This window comes from Protopterus annectens, chromosome 2.part1 (assembly GCF_019279795.1).
Source record: "Protopterus annectens isolate FY-2018-M chromosome 2.part1, PAN1.0, whole genome shotgun sequence".
NCBI classification, from domain to species: domain Eukaryota; kingdom Metazoa; phylum Chordata; order Ceratodontiformes; family Protopteridae; genus Protopterus; species Protopterus annectens.
The window spans coordinates 1410419888-1410440537 of NC_056729.1; the positions used below are offsets into that span (position 1 = coordinate 1410419888).

The window sequence follows — 20650 nt, forward strand, 5'->3', positions numbered from 1 at the left end:
GGGGGAGCCACTCTCAGAAGGATCTGAGATCCGACTCCCGCTCGGATCTGAAGGGTGGATCGGACCCGGCGCCGAGAACATCGGATCCGAAGGACCAGTGTGCTCCGACCGGGACGGAGCCGACAGCACACCGAATCCCTCGGATCCAAAGCTCGGCCCACGGCTCTGAGAGGTCGGATCCAACAGACTCGAGGGAATAGTCGGAGCCGATGTGCCCAACACGGTCGGCTCCGACCTACCCCCGGATCCAACGTGGCTCGGCTCCGAGCACTCCGAGCCCGGAATGTGGGTCGGAGAACGAACTATAGGAGCGAAAAAGGGGGTCGAGCTCCCCCACCAGAGGGGGGGAGGCAAGAGCACTCCCATCTGCATCTGGGCCTGGATGAATCTCCTCATCATCCGGTCCATATCCGCATCAGACATGCTGAAAGTGGACCTCGACGAGACCACCGAGGCAGACCTGGAGTGTCGCCTCGATGACCTTGACGGGGACCGGATCACCTCCTCCTCGGGACCCGGGGAGAAACAAGGGGATCGGGTCCGAGGAGGAGGAGAACGAGAAGACTTGGACGGGGAAGCCCTCTTGGCGGGCGGGGCCGATGAAGAGTCTTCGGCCCGCCGCTTAAGGTGCTTCTCCCGCCGCTTCTCTTTCCTAGCCTCCCTATCCTCCGGAGCCGAAGTGGGAGGTTGAGTCCCGGTCGGAGGAAGGGAGGCAGGGGTGACCGCTACCGGGGGGGTAGCGGGCACCGAAGCACCGGAGGCCGAAGCAGAGTCTGGGGGTAGAAGACCCACCAGAACTAGCTTCGACCTTCGATCCTTGAGTGGCCTGGGGTTGAACGCCGTGCAAATCGCGCAACCTGAAGAGAGGTGTTCAACCCCAAGGCACCTAACGCACCGAGTGTGGCCATCAGCCGGTGAAAGCTTGTGACCACACTCGGTGCATTTCGAAAAAATTGCCTTAGGGGCCTCCGACATGTTAAAGTAAGCACACTCACTAGGCCCCTAATCCAGTCACACACACGCGCTACGACCAGCGGGGGAGGGAGAATTATACTAAAAAATAAAACAATTAAGATAGATAAGTAAGGGGTAAACCTATCGTACACACACCAGTCACTCAGAAGAAAAATATAAAACTTTTTTTCTCACAAAGCTGTTGCTTTGAAGAGCGGCAAACTAGATCTGAGGTCAGTTAGGGCAAGCAGGGGATTATGGGTAAGGGGGAGGAGCTAGGAGCTCGGATCTATGCTATGCTAGAAGTTGCCGGCTCGGATCCGAGATCGGATCCGTATCCCACAGGTTGCTGACAAATGAAGTTCCTACTTCAGATCATTTTTTCACTCGCACATCCTTTAAAAACAACCAGTGGTAGCTGCTGTATGTACAAAATACACACCTACAAATACTCTATTAATTGTAAGTGTAAAGTTATAAAAAATGAGCTTACAAACTCATAAAAATACTTTACCCACCATCGGAGAATCAAACCTCGGTTTTCCACATAGCAAGCAGGAATAATCACCTCTGTACTAATTATGAAACACACTCAAATACTTAAAAAATAGTGAAAGTATAAAATATACAGGCATAGCAAGTAATAATTAGATTTACAACTTGCTTGCTGGTTTCTTAAGTTCACTATGTAATGAAACATGTATAATATTCAATATACTGATAGTAAGAGTGTTCTTGCCAAACATTCTGTGTTGATTTTACTGGTTTTGCCTTTTCAGTTATCGAGCAGGTGGATGCTTCAGCCTATGTGGGTGATTGGTGTAGTAAACTGCTGAACAGGGAACTGCATTGGCAGCTCAGGCTGGATGCTATACCTCCACCAGGCTTGAATGAAAGTGTTTCATTACATAGTGAACTTAAGAAATGAGCAGGCAAGTTGTAAATCTAATTACTTGCTATTCCTGTATATTTTATCCTTTCACTATTAGTGTTTGAGTTTATTTCAAAGTTGGTAGAGTGGTGATTATTCCTGCTTCCTAGGTGGGAGACTGGGGTTTGATTCTCCGATGGTGGATAAAGTATTTTTATGAGTTTGTAAGTTCATTTTTTTTTTCAACTTTATGCTTACAATGAATGAAGGAGTATTTGTAGGTGTGTCTTTTTTATGTACAACAGCTAACATTTGTTTTTAAAGGATGTGTGAATAAAAAAATGTTATTTATAGGTCTGCATGACTTTGACTAATGGATCTGATTATGTCAATTCATTAAGACGAAAGAGCTTAACCGTTCATGTTATGTTGAATAGTTCATTTGTTTTTTGACAAGTTTTACAATGTTTTTTTGAAATAAACATGGAATTTTGAAGCCCTTGTGTTAGAACTGACTGCTGGATTCTGTTTTTTTTTTTCTTTAATCTGATGGTGGGATTTTGTTTTCTTGTTTATTGCTTGGAGGGGGCAAGGGTATTATGGAATATTGGTAAGATTAAGTCAAAGTATAGGACAATATCATGTCAAGATACTAGGTCAGTCAATGGTAACTAGACTGTATTGCTGAAACATTTTACCCTTCCTATCTAGATGAAAATTTTATAGTCAAGTACAAATTGTAGATAGTGCCAGGGGGGTGCTGAGGTTTGCTTTATTTATTCGGGACAGGGAAATGCTGGGGTTTGCTTTGTTTCCAGCTAGTAAATATTGGAACATAGTTGCTGATTACATCAGTTAGGGTTCCTGTATTTGTAGTATGAGCAGTCTAGGAGGAAAGAATCAAAGCAGTGGTGAATTATTTGTTCATAGCTTTGTTAATTATAAACATGTTAGCTAATTAGATGATGCAAGTATTCATCTAGATTATTATTCCGGTTTCAGTCACTTAGGACTATAACATTTGAGGTTATGTTTGATATGACCCACCAAAGCAACTCCTCAACAGCTTTCAGCAGAATGCAGGGAATATGTTAACTCAAAACATCTTTAGAGTTTTGCCATCGAGTAGGCACAAGAACATTAAGACTGATTGTACACCTTAGGCTGATGAGATCTGATTTTTAATAAGAGTGTAAGTTAGATTGTTTTTATAGAATATAACAGTAGCACTTGCACCCTTGTATGCGTAATCATGATATAGGATGGAAAGCCCAGTAAGGTGATCTCTTTGTAAGAGATGTGTAGATTTAGCCTAGTTTCTATTGTTGCTAGGACATCTCCTGAGGTAATATTCCCCATAGGCTTGTAGATTTCTTATTTTTAGTGCATAGGTTTTCATAGTTTGTATGTGTTGACCTTGCTGAATGGCTACTGGTCCATATAATATAGTATGGGAAAGTAATTAGATTGTTTGGAATTAATTTATGGTGACTTGGATGGATTTTGTCACATTTTAGTAGCATCACAAGTGGACTTAACATTTGTATTTGCTTTGGTAATTTCTGAAGACAGTTTATGAAGTAAAGGACTGGGTGGTGATTTGGTATGACTGCTAAACACATTTTTATACATTTACTAAATACTCTAACCACAAGTTATTAAATGAAAGCTTCTGCTCACTTTAAAAATACAGTACCAGTCAGATGCCCTATGTATAATCCAAAACGTCAAGATACCCTACAGATACTAATGCCGCCATATACCATGGCAAACTCAAAAAACAGCCTTCTACAAAACTGCTCCAGTAGCATGGAATACTCTAGCAAGCAGAAAAGAGAAAACTAGCAAACTAACTCTATTTTGAAATCTCATACACGCACACTTCACTAGCAGATGTAAGTGCAATTGTTGTAGAGAACCATGCCAAATTTAGAGAATTGCTGCCTAAGCTATCCTGCAAAAAAATCTCATTATACTCATCAATAAGCAACCAAAATAATACATAGAGACAAATATGCAACCAGTGTAAATATTTAAATAAACATATCCTTATTTACGTTGCACTGATTAGTCATGTAAAACACAGTTATAGTAGTTATTCAACTATATTACTGAGAATATCCTTGTAAAGAATGCACTGATTCATGAAACTAACATATAACAGCACAAATAACTATAGTAGTTATTGAAATGAAAATTATGTTTATTATGCAATCTGAAAGTAAATACTAGTTTGCAGTGTAACTCGAAAGACCACACCCCCCTTACTATATATACTAACTCCAGGATCGCACTATAGTGGGGCACAGGGCATATACCTTTCAATGAAATGAGTTTCAGTCAAATGAGTTTTCAGTGAAGTGAGCTTTCAGTTAATTGTGCTCAGGCAACTGATTTTCAATGAAATGAGTTTTCAATGAAATGAGTTTCAGTGAAGTGTGTTTTCAGTGAAACAAAGTAGACCCATATATATATATCTATATATATATATATATATATATATATATATATATATATATATGTATATATATATATATATATATATATATAAAACACACACACACACACACACACATATATATATATATATATATATACACACACACACACACACACACACACACACACACACACACACACTCTATGAGTCATAAAACAGACAAGAAGTTGTAGTTCTAGTAATATGGCACCTATTAATACTCGACTTGTAAGTACTATGGGAGCAAGTCTACGGAGGAAAATGCTTTGCACTTTGTTGTATTGTCTCTTAGGCAAATCTGTGGGTCATGTCTTCTTTCGAGTTACATTGCAATCTATATTTACTTTCAGATGACATAATAAACATAATTTTCGTTTCAATTATTATCTTAACTAGGCACTTCATATGTAATGCATATTCTCTGCTAATTACTGAACCCTTTCAGTAATAAATACTGCATACACATAATTAATATACCTGCAACCCTCCGTTAAAGATAAAGGTAGACATAGAGGTCTAAGGCATGTGCTACTCCAAACCTCACTACCTAAAGTGCATGGTGGTCGTTATAGGTAGTAAAGGAAATCTGTGAATCATAACAGTCTTGCAAAGTAAAGCAAGCTAAAGATTGTTTCTCACACACTGCAAGACAGGCATAAATGTTAGCCAAAGATACAGTAATCTTGAATTTTGTACCTATAAGTAGGAGACATATGGAGGCCACAGCCTCCCACATCACAAAAAGCAACATCCCACAAAAGCATTAGACTGTTTATAAAAATCATAAAATTCTGTAATCATTTTTAAAATTTTATGATTTTTATAGACATTCTAAGATATTTTGTCTGTTTTTTTTTGCTTTCATTTTTCTTGCTATTTCATTTATTTATGTAGTTCAGACATTCAAGACTGCTTGCCATAACTGTGAAGTCCATAATGGTGAGTGGTATTCTACAAATGCTATTATTTGTAGAACTTAAATAACAAGAAAACTGAAAAAAAAATACAGACAAAATAACCACACGAAACAACAAAAATGCAAAATTACTAAATTCAGAAGAAAGACTTCAAAAAGCTAAATGAATTAAAAAATACAAAACCAAGAAAAAAGATCACCAGTTATTTAAAAAACGTAGTGAAGAATAAAACTTCACAAAAAAAAACAGATGAAAGAAAACAGTAATAGAAAACATATAGAAGAAAAGAAAGAAAACAAAGACTTAACGTATAAAATCTCATTCAACAATATAAGCAAATAATAAATCATAAAGTGTATGACTCTGCTCTGTATGTTTTTAACAGTAGATCACAATTTACCACAAATGGAGTTATTTGAATGTTTCCTTTCTCTCTCTCTCTAACAAGAAAATATAATGTAAATTGCCATTAAATGCTATTTTATGGCAGTTTAACATGGTTAAAGTATGTGGAGCTAACTTTTGTCATTGATTTTGCAGACTGACTGCTTTGGTGTTTGGGCTTTGTGTACTGGAAATTCTTTAACTTCTGTCAGCTGCAAAAGAATTGTGAACATATTTCAAACAGTTTTTTATGATGATAGCACAGATTGGCAGAGTTTAGTTGTATAGGGACATACTTATTACTAGAGACTTTAAGTGCTTATTGTGATATATTATCCATTACCGTCTGTTTATTTATTCCAGTTGCTGTTCTGTGTCCTGATGGATCCTAACCACCATGAAATTCGGTGGCATCTAAAAAAGAAAAAAATAAATAAATAAAAAATTACCTGAACGTATGGTTACTGACACTGTGGGGGCTATTGCTCTATCCACAGACCACTTACCTTTTGACGTGCCTTCCTCTAGTGTAGCTTTGCCGACCAGTGTGGAACAGGATTTAGACAAATCCTTCAGGGCTGTTCTGGTACCTGGCTCAGGTTTGGGAAAACCAAACAATTTAGGTGCAGGAGTAGTCTGGGATAAGAGAGCCCTTGCCAGACATAATACTCTATCCTCAGATATTTAATCTGGTAGTGAAGTTCGCAAGAAAAAGAAACAGAAGCTTCATCATACAGCTGATATTCAGATTATAGCTGTTTATAAGGCTGATATGGTTTCCTTGGCTAAGAGTGTTCTGCAGACAGCTAATTCTGGTGGTTGTGTTCGCACACATGGCCCTTGTGCTGGTATGGCTGGAGAACTTTCTGTTGTTTCAGAGAATGACGGGGAATCTGTTGAGGATAAGGGTGATTTCCTAGCAAACACTGAGCCCAGTCAATCTGATTCTTCAGAAGATGAACCTGAGCTTAAGTCCGAACAAGTGTTCACTTTTCCTGCAATGGGTGCTAGATTTACTGAAGTTCTTGTTTCAGAACAGTTGAGAACTACCCCAGAGCTAGGCAGGGTACGTGACCTTATAGAAGATGAGATGTCCAATTATGTGGCTATCTCCCCCCTCTTATTGGCCTTGGAGAATGTTAAATTATCAGGGCTATATGTGTAAATTTACATTAATGTAACTACAGAAACAGCTTAAGATAGATATTCCAGACCTTGAGTATGCTGTGGACTTAAGTAACAGGTTGTCATTGATGGTATCAAAGGCTTTTATAAAATCATCATAAAGTACTCATGTGAGGTAGCCATTGTTTGTATTTGTAAGGATTGTATTGAAGTAGGTGTATACGTTTGCTTGGGTTTGAATCTGTGAAGTGAAGACCTTAACCATTATTCCAAATCCACCCCTCTTGAGAATCAAAACCTGTAACTTGTGTCTGTGAGAAACACCATAACCATTATGCCAGATGATTAAGTTGATGTTGTAACTATACCACATATTTGCGCCTTGCACATAATCCTTAGTTTAAGACTGTGCATGTATCATTGCAATAGTTGTTCCATTTTCAATATGCATTCAAGGCAATACTTGTTTTGCCCCTGTATAACACCAAATAATAAATGTAATGAGACACGATGAGGAGCATGCATGCCTATTTATTAGCAAAAGCAAATCTCCATGTACTGATAAGGAGTAACAGGGTCTATATTATAACAACGAATGATCAAATGATCGAACGTTGTTATATTGAACTCAAAAGTTCAAATTCACAACACATCAAACTACCAGAACAGCGATTTTTTTTCCCAGGGAAAAAAATCGCTGTTCCCAAAAAAAAAAAAAAAACACATTCAAACATTACATAAAGTAGGGGGCTTCGCCCCCCAAATCCCCCTACTTAAATATAGCAACTCCGAGATCGCACTACAGTGCTGAAAACGGCAAAGTGACAGAAGTGGTCAAGCAACTTCTTTCCCAGGGAAAGAATTCACTTATATGCCACTTCATCATTTTGTGCTTTCAACATTTGAAGTTCGACCAAGACGCATTCAACAAAATGCATCTTCGGTCTTCTGATAGGAACCCGAGTAACACAATGTGCTGAATAGTAAAGTGATTAACACACATCAAGAGAAGTGGGGAACATAATTAGAAGTTAGAAATTAATGTTGGAGTGACATGGAAGGATTGCAGAATGTAGTTACAATATAGTTTGCTTTCTGAAATCACAAACAGAACTACAAAATGCTGTTAATGTATCAAATTTATTGAGCGCTTTTGTTCTATAGATGAACGTAATCAGAATGAATAAACCCAAGCACTGCATTTGTTAAACATCCATTCAAATTTAAAAAAAAAAAAACGTGCATTATTTAGGTTACTTATTTAACCTATCAGACTTAGTTATTAAGATACGTACTATAGAAAGATGTTCTTTAAGTCTGGTGTAACATCAGCTTTTAAAAGAACCTGCCAATCAATTATCTGTTTTATAGTGTCTCCCAATCCCTCCAATAGGACATTTTTCTACTTTTTCAAGCATAAAGAATAAAACTTTAAAATCACAACATGAAACGGCATACCTGAATTCTATGCTACCTGTTTTAAGAACAAAATCTGATTCATAGGTTCATAGGTTCATAGGTAGGTACTAGGCTATCGGCCCAAGGGCCTATGTAAGCCTAGCCAACAAGGTTCCCTGGCTTACGCCACCCAAGAAAGTTATTTTCCTGTGCCACTGTCGAGCAGAGACACAGAAGTGATCCCCGGGGTGTATTTCCTATTTCCCATCCATTCATCAAGATTTTTCTTGAAGAGTACTAATGAAGAACTTTGCTTGACATAGATGGGTAGCCTGTTCCAGAGTATGGGAAGTCTCTGGGTTAGGAATCTATCCCTCCAGCATGTCCTGTTTATTGTGGTGACAAGGTTTAGGTCCCTAGAGCATGTAGCTCGGAGGTATTGGGATTTCTTTAGGTGTAGCATGTCCAACAGCTCTGGGTTTGACATAGCTTTATATGTTAGGCAGAGATCACCTCTGAGTATATGCTACGGAGTAAAGCTGGAGTTTTTTAAGGCAGTCAGTGTAGGGCATTTGTTTGAGTCCAGTAATCCTCTTTGTGAGGTACTTCTGTGGCCTTTCCAGCTGCTGCAGATGTCTTGTGAGGTACATTCCAAAAGGGGCGTTGTACTCTATAGTGGGTCTAATGAGTGTCAAGTAGAGGGGAACGATGACCTCTTTTTTCCTGGATGAGAACCCTTTTATGATGAGGTGTGCCACGTAGAAGGACTTCCTGACTACTGTGGCGATGTGACTATCAAAGGAGAGACTACTGTCCACCTGGGTCCCAAGGTCTCTTATCAAGCATTCATTGTTAAGTAGATTGCTGCCTATGTGGTATTTCATGGGTATAGAGTTTTTACCAAAGGGGATGACACTGCACTTTTTGCACTGAGCTTGAGGCCATGGCTCTGACACCAGGCATCTGTCTCAGAGAGGCCCTTCTGTAGGATGTTCACATCATTTGAGGACTTGACTATGGCTCCTAGTTTGCAGTCATCTGTGAACTTCATTAGCCAGAGGCCTTCTGTGTTAGCCTGTACTTCAGAGAAGTAGATACCAAACAGGAGCGGTCCCAGGACGGAACCCTGTGGTACTCCACTTGTCACTGGTTTGAGGTCAGATTTGGAGTCTGCAACTTTTACAGTGTGGGTTCTGTCAGTGAGCCAGTTGGCAACCCATCTTGTGACATAGGGATTTATGCCCAGTTTATTGAGTTTAGCTATAATTCCAGAATGGGGGATGGTGTTGAAAGCCTTGGCGAGGTCAAGATAGGCTGTGTGAACCCCCTTACCCTCATCTACGGCTTTGGTGACTGCCTCAAAGAAGTGAGTAACCTGTCAAGTACGTGTTTTTTTATTCATTGATTCATTCTAATAAAGTTCTTTTATAGAACTAAAGCACTCAATAAATGTAATACGTTTCCTGAATTTTGTTGTTCTTTTTGTAGTTTTTGGCTTGTTTTGGCAGAACACTTAACTTTCATTTACTTTGGTGTTGTGTTTTGGTTTTTCATATAAGCTAATTGAATTTATATATATGGCAGATAGTTTCTGTACCCACATCTCATGCTACCATGCCATTCATGCACATCAGATTTTGACATAAAAACACATCTCTGTGTCTTCACAAATGTGAAAAACACACATGACCACTTTCTTGCTCATGACCAGTCATACGGACAGCAGTTAATTACTGCTCCAATATGCAAGTCAACCAGCAACATTCTACTAACAAAGGCAGATTACATATTTGGAAAGAGAGAAAGAAGGAAAAACAATGAAATGTCAATGATTAATCAAATAAAATAAAAGTGGTTAAAACTAATGATTTAAACAAGATACCAGTAGTTTATGTCTGTCTGCCAGAGTCCCATTTGGCAAGTTCTTAAAGCATCTGGTGTTTGATGTGATCTCTGACAGCATCAGTTTTTAAGTTTACCATTTGTAGTTGAATGAGTGGTATAGATTGATCTGTCTTTTCACATTGCTTTTACTAGATTTCAATTGAGTCCGTATTAAGATTCTCATACTTTTTTCATTCTTAAGATGAACTGTAGGAGTTAATTGTTGGGGGTGCTGGCTGTTCAAAATGAACAGTTTCCTTTCCTTAGGGCTATATGTGTTTCCCTAATTGACAGATCCAGCACCAGCAGCCTCCAGGGCAGTGAACATTGCTGTGAGGAAAAAAATGGAGTGAAAGCTGCCTACCATAGATAGGCTATATAATACAAACGTATACAAGTATTAAGAAGGATAGGAGTCATTAAGTACTGTTCTGGTGTGTACCTCACAAAACTCTGTTTTCTTCATCAAGTAGGCATAAAAAGCATCATCATGTCATCAGCATTCTCTGTGAAAATCTATATGTAAGTTACACACTGAGACATTTGTCTTCATTGTTTTCTCTGTTGATGCATTCTGTTTCCCTATCTCAATGTGAACCTTAACGTTTTTTTTTTTTCTAGTGCCAAACATCTCTTTGGCCTCCCTTAGTCACAGTCATGATTACGGGGAATTTAATGACTTTATGAGACCAGTACTGGTTGCCTTGTATTTCATGCAACTGACAAAGTTATCTCAGTCTTCAACATATCTTTTGCTGACAGCTACATTTCAGGTTCCCTAAATTCTGATTTGGTGTTCCCACTGAGTCGTGTGTTAATGGTACAAGTACAAAGTGAAAATGATCCAAGCTTTAACTGCTCTTGGGCTGCCAAAAATGGAAGACATAACTATTGTAAGGGTGTCTTCCCCAAGTAAAGATAGGGAACAGCAACACTGAGAAGCAGAGACTTACAAGTAAGAAGTGGAATCTGAAATAAAGGTAGAATCGTTCTTTGTCTAGAACTGTCTTTTTTTTTTCAGACTGTCCTAAGGACATTTGTATTCCATTTACATCTGCCACACCTCTTTCCTCCCCATATAACCTCCTAGGGATCAAGCTTGGCATTTTCTTGATGTACGGGACAGAGCATAATCTCCTCTACTGCAGATCACTGGTCTGCTAGAACGACAGCTAAGGGATGTTTCACTCTTTCTACTAGCCTAAAATCTACCTCTGTAATAATCTTCAAATGCGCAAGTAACATTTCCATTGATGGTTCATACGGTTGATAGAAATGTGTTGCTCTCAAAGTTCTAACATCCTTACAGAGCAGTCTTCAGACACTTAATCAGTGAAAAGAGCTGTTTATAAGAGGCAGAAAAGTTTTCTAACACCTCAGTAATCTGCCACTAAATAAGAAATCCAGGGGGGATTGTTCACTGAGGTAATAAAGAGGTAAGTTTTTTACACCTTGGGAATTCATATAAACAACCATATAGGCACATGAATCTGAAAACTGTGGAAAAGAATTTCTTCTCGCTCAGTGGAATTTGTATGTTTGATTGGAAATGAAGAATGGTTTATTCAAAATGCCAAATTCTGTTTCTTCAAAGAACAAAATTAACTCTAAATACTGGTATCCCCAGAACTTCATAAAGTAGTGATTCTGAGTGTGCTAGTGGCAATGACAGTATTAATGGCTTTGAAGATGTCAGTGTCTGTGAATATGTTTCTTTAATGCCTTCATCATCATTGGAAGGCATTGAAGATGCCCCAGAACTAAGAATTATATTACATTGGACCTAAGGCACACAGATTTGTTTACATGATAGATAAACTATTACTACAGGAAAACGCAACAACCTTTAGAGGTATTATATATGAGCAAACTTATGTTATTCCTAAGGGGTACTAGAATGTTGACAGATATTTTACTGGGCATCAGGAGCATCAAAAATAATACAATTGCAGTCTCCTGCACTAGTTGGTGTCGACGAGGCAGCAGATTGTGGTGGGCACCATGACATCCCAACATCCCCTAGACTTATATATAGCTACTCTAAGGTTATATAACAGTAGAGAAAAGAGAAAACTCCAATGGAGCTGAAAGTAGTTTCAGCAAACTATATTCCAACTGAAAGGCAGACAGTAGCTTGATACACTCTCACTTATTTTATTAAACTAACCTAAAAAGAGAAAGGAATTTTAAATGTTAGATCACCTGTACTAGTAGCTTTATTATTATTATTATTATTATTATTATTGAAAGAGGTAACTGTTTTGCACATCCAAACTTTGGAAGAAATATTGCTTCATAGTTAAATATTTGACTAATTGCCCTTGTGAACTATTTTAAGCTTAGCCAATTTCCCTCAAAGGTGAGAATCAAACCCTGTGTTTTGTGTCTGTGAGGTAAACACCATAATCATTATGCCAACCCTCAACCCCAGGGATTTGCTCGACATAGGGCTCAAACCCAAGACCCTGGCATTAAGAGTGTCATGATCTGTTGTTTGAGATAGCTGGGCTACTTGGTGTGGAGTTCATAGTGATTGTAGGACTGTTAATGTGTTACCTGTGGGAGAATGTATTTCATATGTTTTTTTACATGAGCAGAACCAAATACAGATTGGGTAAACATATTACTGAACATATTAAATATTAAAAACAGCAATATGACTAAACAAACACGTGTCTTTTTATGTGAGCCCTTGCAAGGTTGGACATATAACCAATAAGCTGTTACATTTGGAAACCTTTTAGCTGTGTCATTTCTTTGCAGGCAACAGTTTTGTTTCAGTAATAAGATTTTGTATTAGACTAGTCTTATATGTGAATAAAATTGAAGAAGATATTTGTTACATACTTTCTTGAGAGAATGGTTGCTTACTTGTTTAAAAACGTATTGTGGAATTGAGATCTCTTTAATGAAGTTGTCTGATTTATTGCATTTGTCATTTTTATTAAATTATTTCCACAGCTTCATGTTTCTAGTTTATTTGGCTTTATTTTCAAAGACTTTTTTGACAACTGGAGCCCATTGTTCACTTATTTCTTTAATTAAAAAAAATGACAATTATGGCAAGTCCAACTATTACGATAGAGTTTGTCATGCAAGGAATTGTTCCAGTGATCATGTGGTATAGTGGTTCCCATGCATAAAGTCAATATCAAAATGATGTTCATAGGTTTGAAGATGAAAGGCTAAAAGTCAGATGATTGCTCTTGATTACAGATCAGAGATTGTACAGCCTCAGGAAAAGGACTCTCTGTTTTCTTCCAATGGTGTACAACCTTGGGCTTAGAATATTTTAAATTGTAGTCTGTTGGGCATACAGCTTCCCACACCACACAGAAGCTGCAGGTAGCTTGATTCTTCCTTTTTATGTTTTTATACTTTTGCAATTATTTTTAAGATGGATACTCTTCCAAGATTGACATGTAATGGTTGTGCATACAAAAGATGATTCTGATCATCTGCTTCATGTATGTAACTCTGGAATATAACGTGCATTTCTAGAGGCCATTCTGGAAAAGAGAGCTATCAAGATGGTTGACAGTTTGTAAGGGAGAGACATAAACATGGTAAGGGGATACAGGAAGTTTAATGAGGAAAGGCTATACTGAAGTGATAGTCCTTCGAAGACGGGACAGTAAAACACCCTGCATAATCAGAAGGTAGGTGAGAGAAGTATAACTGAAGATGAATGATTGGCTGAGATGAGGGAATTGTGTAATACCTTGAGGAGAAAATTCATGTCAAATGTACAGGAATAAAATTTTAAAGGGTAATGTTTCCTGGAATGGCTTACCAGAGGACATAGAGGAATATAAGTAAGCCAAGGGATTCATTGGAATCTATAATGTGTGGAAGAATAACTGGAGGGTAGACTCAGGGTAAGATATATATTGTTAACTGGGATGATGGGCTGATCCAAACAGCCTATCAGCCAGAAACCATGCAAGAAGCAAAGATAGCAATGCAAAAACAAAAATACAAGCCTTAGCATACAGAATAATATGAATTCAGGTAACATATAACAGCTGTCCCAAACTAGCATAATGACTAATACAATACAAATATGAGTCAGAAAATATCATATGATATTCTGTTTATTGCAGGCACAGTTATGGCTCACCAATGAATATTGCAATGAAGACAAGAAACAGGTCTGAGACACAAGCAGTTGAAGATATGTTGCATAGCCAGTGTCCCATGTTTACATTCATAGGAATAAGAGGCATACTCCTTTAACTTAGTTTTGAATCTGAAAAAGTTAATTTCATTCCTGATATTTGGGGATATCTAATTCCAGCAGACTAGGACAGTAATAAAAAATATCCTTCCCTATGGTGAGGCCCAAAATTAGACCTGTTGTGATCTTTAATTGGTTTATTTGTATGTGCGTACGTACTTCATTGACTGATGTATATAGCTTGTGATCCTTACCACATTAATTACTAATAATTGTAGTTAAAACCATTTTTTCACAAAACATTGCCTTGTAACATCCTTCTGTCATGCAGTCTGGATGATGTATCTTTTTCTTTGCAGGATCTGCTGCTGACATCTGCAAAATGGCTATGATCGAAATTTTTAATTCTCTAGCTACATCTTCAACATTAACAGCCAGGTTAGTCCGAATATTACATATCCTGACATTTATAACACTTTGAAGTTAATTCATATAGTACATATACCGTTGTTTTAAGAAAGTGTTAGTCTTATTTAGTCAGATAAAAAAATGATTTTCTTAAGGCCATTTTCATTGTTATCTTTCTGATTGTCTTCTCTTTCATTGAAATTGCAGTGGTGCAGTAGTTAGCTTTGTCACCTCACAGCAAAAGGTTTACCAGTTCAATTCTCGACTGGGATACCTTTTGTGCAGAGTCTGCATGTCCTCCCTGCATTTGCGTGTGTTTCCTCTGGGTGCTCCAGTTTCCTTCCACATTCCAAAGACATGCATCTGAAGCGTTTCTCCCCGGGCCCTCGCTGAAAATGGGCACTGTCCCAGTTGGACTTTCCCAGTAAACAAATGTTTAAAAATAAATAAATAAATAAAATGGAGCCAGCCTTTCAACAGAAGTAATGCATTTGATTTTACAGCTAAATGTCTTTCCTGGTGTTTGTACTCATTTGATTTTATGTAAGACTGACAGATGATTTGCTCATTTAACGTGGATTTGTGGTGGATTAACATAATAGAAGTGCCATAACTTGAATCTTGCTTGTGTATCTAGTACTACTTTTACACTATAATGGGAGAAAAACCCAGCTCAGAGTTGCAATGAGGATTATCAGGCTTGCCTTAAAATATATGGAAGAGATGGGAACAGCTTCTTTTTTATTCTAGAAAAAAGAAAACATATTGCATGAGTATGTTTTAAGGGATGTTTTACATTTAGATCTGTGATATTCAGATCTGTGATATTCAGCTTAATGTGATAAATCTGTTTTTAATCTGACCAGGTAGATGACAGCCTATAGGTGTAGCCATTGTCAATGGAGATGGAGGGCAGTATTTATACTGAATATAAGATATCTGGTACAGACAATAAGCAAAATGCTGTAGTCTGCTTGAGAAGGGCTGGAGAGCTCTTCCTTGAGGAAAAAGATGTCAGACAAATAAAAAGTAATAGAGAATCTAAGAAATGATGAAGGAAGAGACATGCTTAAAAAACAGCTGATCTGATGTTGTTAATCTTCATTCATTCCTTACTGATGGGTTATTGGTTCCATCCTCTGAACCTAGCCAGCCTTATATCAAGCTCATAGCAGCCAAAAACTCTCGAGCCAAGATCCTACCCAGAATGCTGTGCTCCCTGTTACCTCAGATCTCATTTGCCGCATTGCTGTACAGCCGTGTCAAGCCACTCTCTCTCAGCTAAGTGAATATTTTTTGAAAGTTTCTATACTGTTAGTACTTTAAAAGTTTTTCAGTCAGTTACCTTTACTATACTCCTACCCTATCATATCTTTCAGACTCTCTCCCTATAGTTACTTTCCATTTATTACCCTTTTTCTTACCTTTGAGGTAATTCTTCATTACCATCGTTGGTAATACTCCCTTCTTTCTCTCTTTTCCTACCCTTCTGGGTAACCTTCTTTACTCTTGGTACTGTCGTTCTTCTCCACATCATTATGTCGGACAAGAAAAGTAGTGTTGGTTTCAAACAGTGTAAGGATTGCAGCTGTAAGTTACCACTTTCTGATGGCCATGATTTATGTATCAATTGCTTGAATGCCTCCCACCTTACATCCCCGTGTGGGATTTGTAGAAATTTTTCGACTAGGACTCTCAACGAAAGAAAGAACAAGTTAATCCTGAAAGGTCTTCTCAAAACTCCTTTCTGTGAGGCTTTCTCTGGGTTGGAGGGCTCACCCCCTCCTGCTAAACCATGTAAGAGGTGTCCTTCTTCTTCCTCATCGAGATCAACCACTTTATCTCCCTCTGAAGATCGCAAGGAGTCGACTCATAAGAAGGTAAAAATTGCTAGTCCGGTGCTGCCACCTGTGACCCTTTTGGCTCCAGGCAAGGCACCGCCCCAGTTGATTCTTGCTCCAGCTATGTCCTCTTTATTGCCACCGGCACCGGAGTTCCCAGTGCAGACACTTATGGCTCCAACAGTTTCATTGCAGCATTTACCTGCACCATCTCTGCAGGTACAGTTTCCTTCAGCACTGTTGGTGCAATTTCCTTCAGCCCCGAGTTTGACGATACTGTCCTCCACAGTGCAGACACCTTCAGCACCGACATGCTCTTTGGTGCAGTCCTTTTCGGCACCGTCATTGTTACCAGTGCAGACACCTTCCTCGACGGCACCATACTCACTCGGTGCAGACACCTTCGACCTCTATGGCTCTGCATTCGTTGGTGCAGACTACCTCAACACCATTCTCAGTGCAGACATCCTCGATTCCAGGCTCTGCACCACTCGAACTAGCAAGGACCAAGTACTCTCCTTCTTCAGATCTGTTTGTTGGTAGCCAATATAGCCCCTTTCTAGAAAGGCCAGAATCACCTGCAGGTTTCTCTGTGAGGTTGACCAGAAGCCTCTCTGAACAAGATGTGTTGTGGCTTGTTGACCACTTGATTGTGGTCAGGGGTCTCTCTCTCAACCATCTAAACCTATGTTCCCTCTTTCAGGTGAATGTATTTCTCCTCACACTCCAACGTACACTCCTCCTTCAACTTCCACGCAAGCATCGAAGCCCGTTCCTCCGACAGCAGCTTCCCTCCCTCCAACCTCAATAGTAGACCTCACTTTGGAACCAAAGTTGTCCTTGTGGCCCTCAGTGCACTGGGCATCGGGCTCTTCTCAAGCTAGTGGCTGTGCCATGGGGGAGGACATTCTTGTTCCATGCTGATTTTTTCTATGGCACCCACTAGGAATCCTCCCTCCCTCATGTTCCACAGCCCTCTTGAGACTCCTGGTCTGGGGGTCGGCTCATCAGAGCAGGTTGTGACCCCGGTTCCGAGGTTGTCGTGCTCGGTTCTGGGCTCTCATCCCTCTTTGTGTGGGCGGGCTTTCCAGGTCATGGTTAAGATGCTTGCTTCCACTGGCAAACCCCCCATGTCGGAGTCCTCTCCCCCCTCTGTGCCGCAATTGTCACAAGCCACAACCACCAGACACCTGGCACAAGGACCTCAGGTTTCTCCCCCTCAGGAGGCCCCCTCTTTGCAGTCTTCCTCAGAACTCCACACTGAGGAAGAACCTCGCAAGGCTTTGTGCAAGAGGAAGCACATGGACTCCACTGAGGAGTCTTTGACCAAAGATGCGGACTTTCATAACAAGGAAGGGTCCCCATGGTCATCCTCTGATGAGGTGTCCTTTGATGACATCCTTGTGATCCTATGACAGAGGGATGAATGGAAGTCCTCTAATCCTTCCTCAGAGGAATCTGTATTCCTGCAGGCCTTTCATGCCTGGCCCCCTACCTCCTGGGTTACCCTGTCGGCCAATGAACTTGTCCAGCTCATCTTCCAGCATGCATGGAAGGCTCCTGACATCCTGGAAGCTATACCATGGAGGCCTGACAAGATCTTATCTCCCCCAGCTGAGCATCCCCATTGGTCAAAAGGTCTTCCAGTAGATGCCATGGTGGTGGCAGCTGCAACCAAGAAAGACTTGGCAGAAGAGAGCCAGACTGTCCATCCACCCAACAAGGAGTCCCGGGTTATAGACAGACTTGGGAAGCATGTGTTTGCTTCATCAACCTTCGCCATAAGGTCCTTGAACTATTTGGCACACTTTACAAGACTCCAGAGGGATCTTATCAACCAACTCTTTGAAACCTTGGCAGGAGCTGTTTCTGATGAGGTCCGTAACAATGTAGCTTCTTAGATAGTGACCCCAGACTCCATATCCAATTCTTCCATGCATCTTATTTCACACGCAATGGAAGGAGCAGCTAGAGTGGCAGGTACAGTTATAGTCATGAGACAACATTCTTGGATGCGCCTTTGTGACTTTGCAGACTCCTTTAAGGCTTTCTTCATGAACGCCCCCGTTGATGCCGCTTCTTTGTTTGGCCCTAAAGTTAAAGATACGCTGGCAAGGTACGAACAAGACAGCAAGACCCTATCTGCCATTGGTGTCAGACACTCCACTCCTCAACGATTCTACTCCAGAAATCAGAGGACTGGGAAGATGTGGCACAGGAAATCACAGGGCTCTTTCCATGACGCACGTGCTGAGTTCTCCCCCTAGAGGCAAGGGGGAAACTCCAATGGAAGATGCCCCTTTCAGGGCAGAGGAGGTCTGCGAAACTGGGGTTCCAGAGATTCTTTCTCTGGCCAACCCTATCAGCGCTCCTGAAGTGTTACTCGACTGCTGACCTCTGGAAGCAGTCGCGGGTCATTTTTCCTTGTACCCCACTGCCTGGCGAAACATAACCACCAACACTTGGGTACAATGGATAATATCCAGAGGATATAGCATCCACATTCATCTCTGTCCAACCTCATCCAGAGACTTACCCAATGTTCCACCCAGTCAAAGGGAAGCAACAGCACATGAAATCTGAAGGCTGCTACAAAAAGAGTCATCCAAACGGTCCCCCCAGACCAATAGGATCCGGTTTTACTCAGGGTTCTTTTTGGTGCCAAAAAAGACAGAGGACTGGAAACCAATTCTAGATCTCACCACACTGAACAAATTTGTAAAAACAGAGAAATTCTGGATGGTCACGGTTCAGTCTATCCTTCCTCTTCTGGAAGAAGACAATTGGATGTGCTCGGTAGATCTTCAAGATGCGTATTACCATATAAAAATGGACAAGTGCTCAAGAAGATACCTCCGCTTCCACATAGGAGCCAATCACTACCAATTTTGAGCACTGCCCTTTGGTCTCTCTACAGCCCCCAGAGTGTTCACCAAATGCATAGCAGTGGTCATCGCTCACCTGCAACTTCAAGGATTCCAGGCATTTCCATATCTAGATGACTGGCTCCTCACCACTCCCACCAAGCGCCTACTGGAAAAAGCCCTAGACTACACTCCTTTCACAGCACAACGCCTGGGAATCAATATAAACTGGCAGAAGTCCAACACAAACCCAGTACAGTCTTTGGAATTCATCAGGGTACTGTTGGACATGAGGAATTGCACAGCATCTCTTCCGGATCACAGACTTCAAAGACTAAGACAACAGGTTCAGCCACTGCTATGTCACAACAAATCTTCTGCTCAGTCCATACTCCAACTCTTGGGGTCAATGGCATCTTCGATCACCATTGTTCTTCTGGTCAGATTCCACATGAGACTTCTCCAGTCGTTGCTCCTCACTCAGTGGTACGCTCTGCAACACCCTTTGTCTTTTCAGATAAGTGTAACTCAGAGATGCAAGCAAGATTTGCTCTGGTGGACGTCTTGAAACCCCCAACAATGGTCTCACCCCTTCAGCCCCAGCAACCAAAAGCCACGGTGACCACAGACTCCTCCCTGATGGGGTGGGAGGGCTATGTCAGGGAAACTCGGTCCAAGGCACCTGGTCGGAGACAGAGGCCCTTTTGCATATCAGTGTCCTGGAACTGAGGGCAGTGCTACTAGCATTGCAAGCATTCCATTCCATCCTTCCTTCAGAGACTGTTGCGATCCAGTCAGACAACATGTCAGTGGTCTGGTACATCAACAAGCAAGGGGGCACCAGATCTTATCCGTTAGAGAATATGGCAATGGGTGATAGCTTCCAACTGCTTTGTAATTGCAACGCACATTCCCGGGAGCTCCAACTTGATAGTGGACAAGTTGAGCAGGTGCATTCTACAACCTCACGAGTGGTCCCTCAACCTTGTGATAGCGGCAAAAATTTTTAACTGCTGGGGCTAGCCTTGCTGTGACCTGTTGGCCTCCCCAACCATCTACAAGTGCAGTAACTATTTTGCCCTGATCCCGCCTCGGGGACAGTCACCAAGAGACGCTCTAGTCCACGCTTGGCGCTCGGGTCTAGTTTATGCTTATCCTCCTCTCCCCCTCATCTCCTAATTTCTGAAGAAAGCACGGCAGTTGAAAAGCAAAGTGATACTCATTACTCCATATTGGCCTCGACAAGTCTGGTTCCCCTTCCTTTGGCCTCACCTGCTAGATTGACCATGGATCTTCAATCCATCCTCAGCATTAATCTCCCATCCGCAGGGTCTGATCCACCCCAGTC

At 40.6% G+C, this 20650-nt stretch overlaps 1 protein-coding gene across 3 annotated transcripts in view; it reads left to right on the forward strand.

Annotated features, from left to right (window-relative positions):
• LOC122794469 (DNA polymerase nu-like) overlaps positions 1-20650 on the forward strand; it is a 1147210-nt gene that overhangs the window by 827511 nt on the left and 299049 nt on the right. For all 3 annotated transcript variants that reach the window (XM_044062886.1, XM_044062887.1, XM_044062889.1), the window contains one exon: positions 14549-14627. In XM_044062886.1, coding sequence (XP_043918821.1) covers positions 14549-14627 — 79 coding nt within the window. The remainder of the gene's footprint in view (positions 1-14548; positions 14628-20650) is intronic.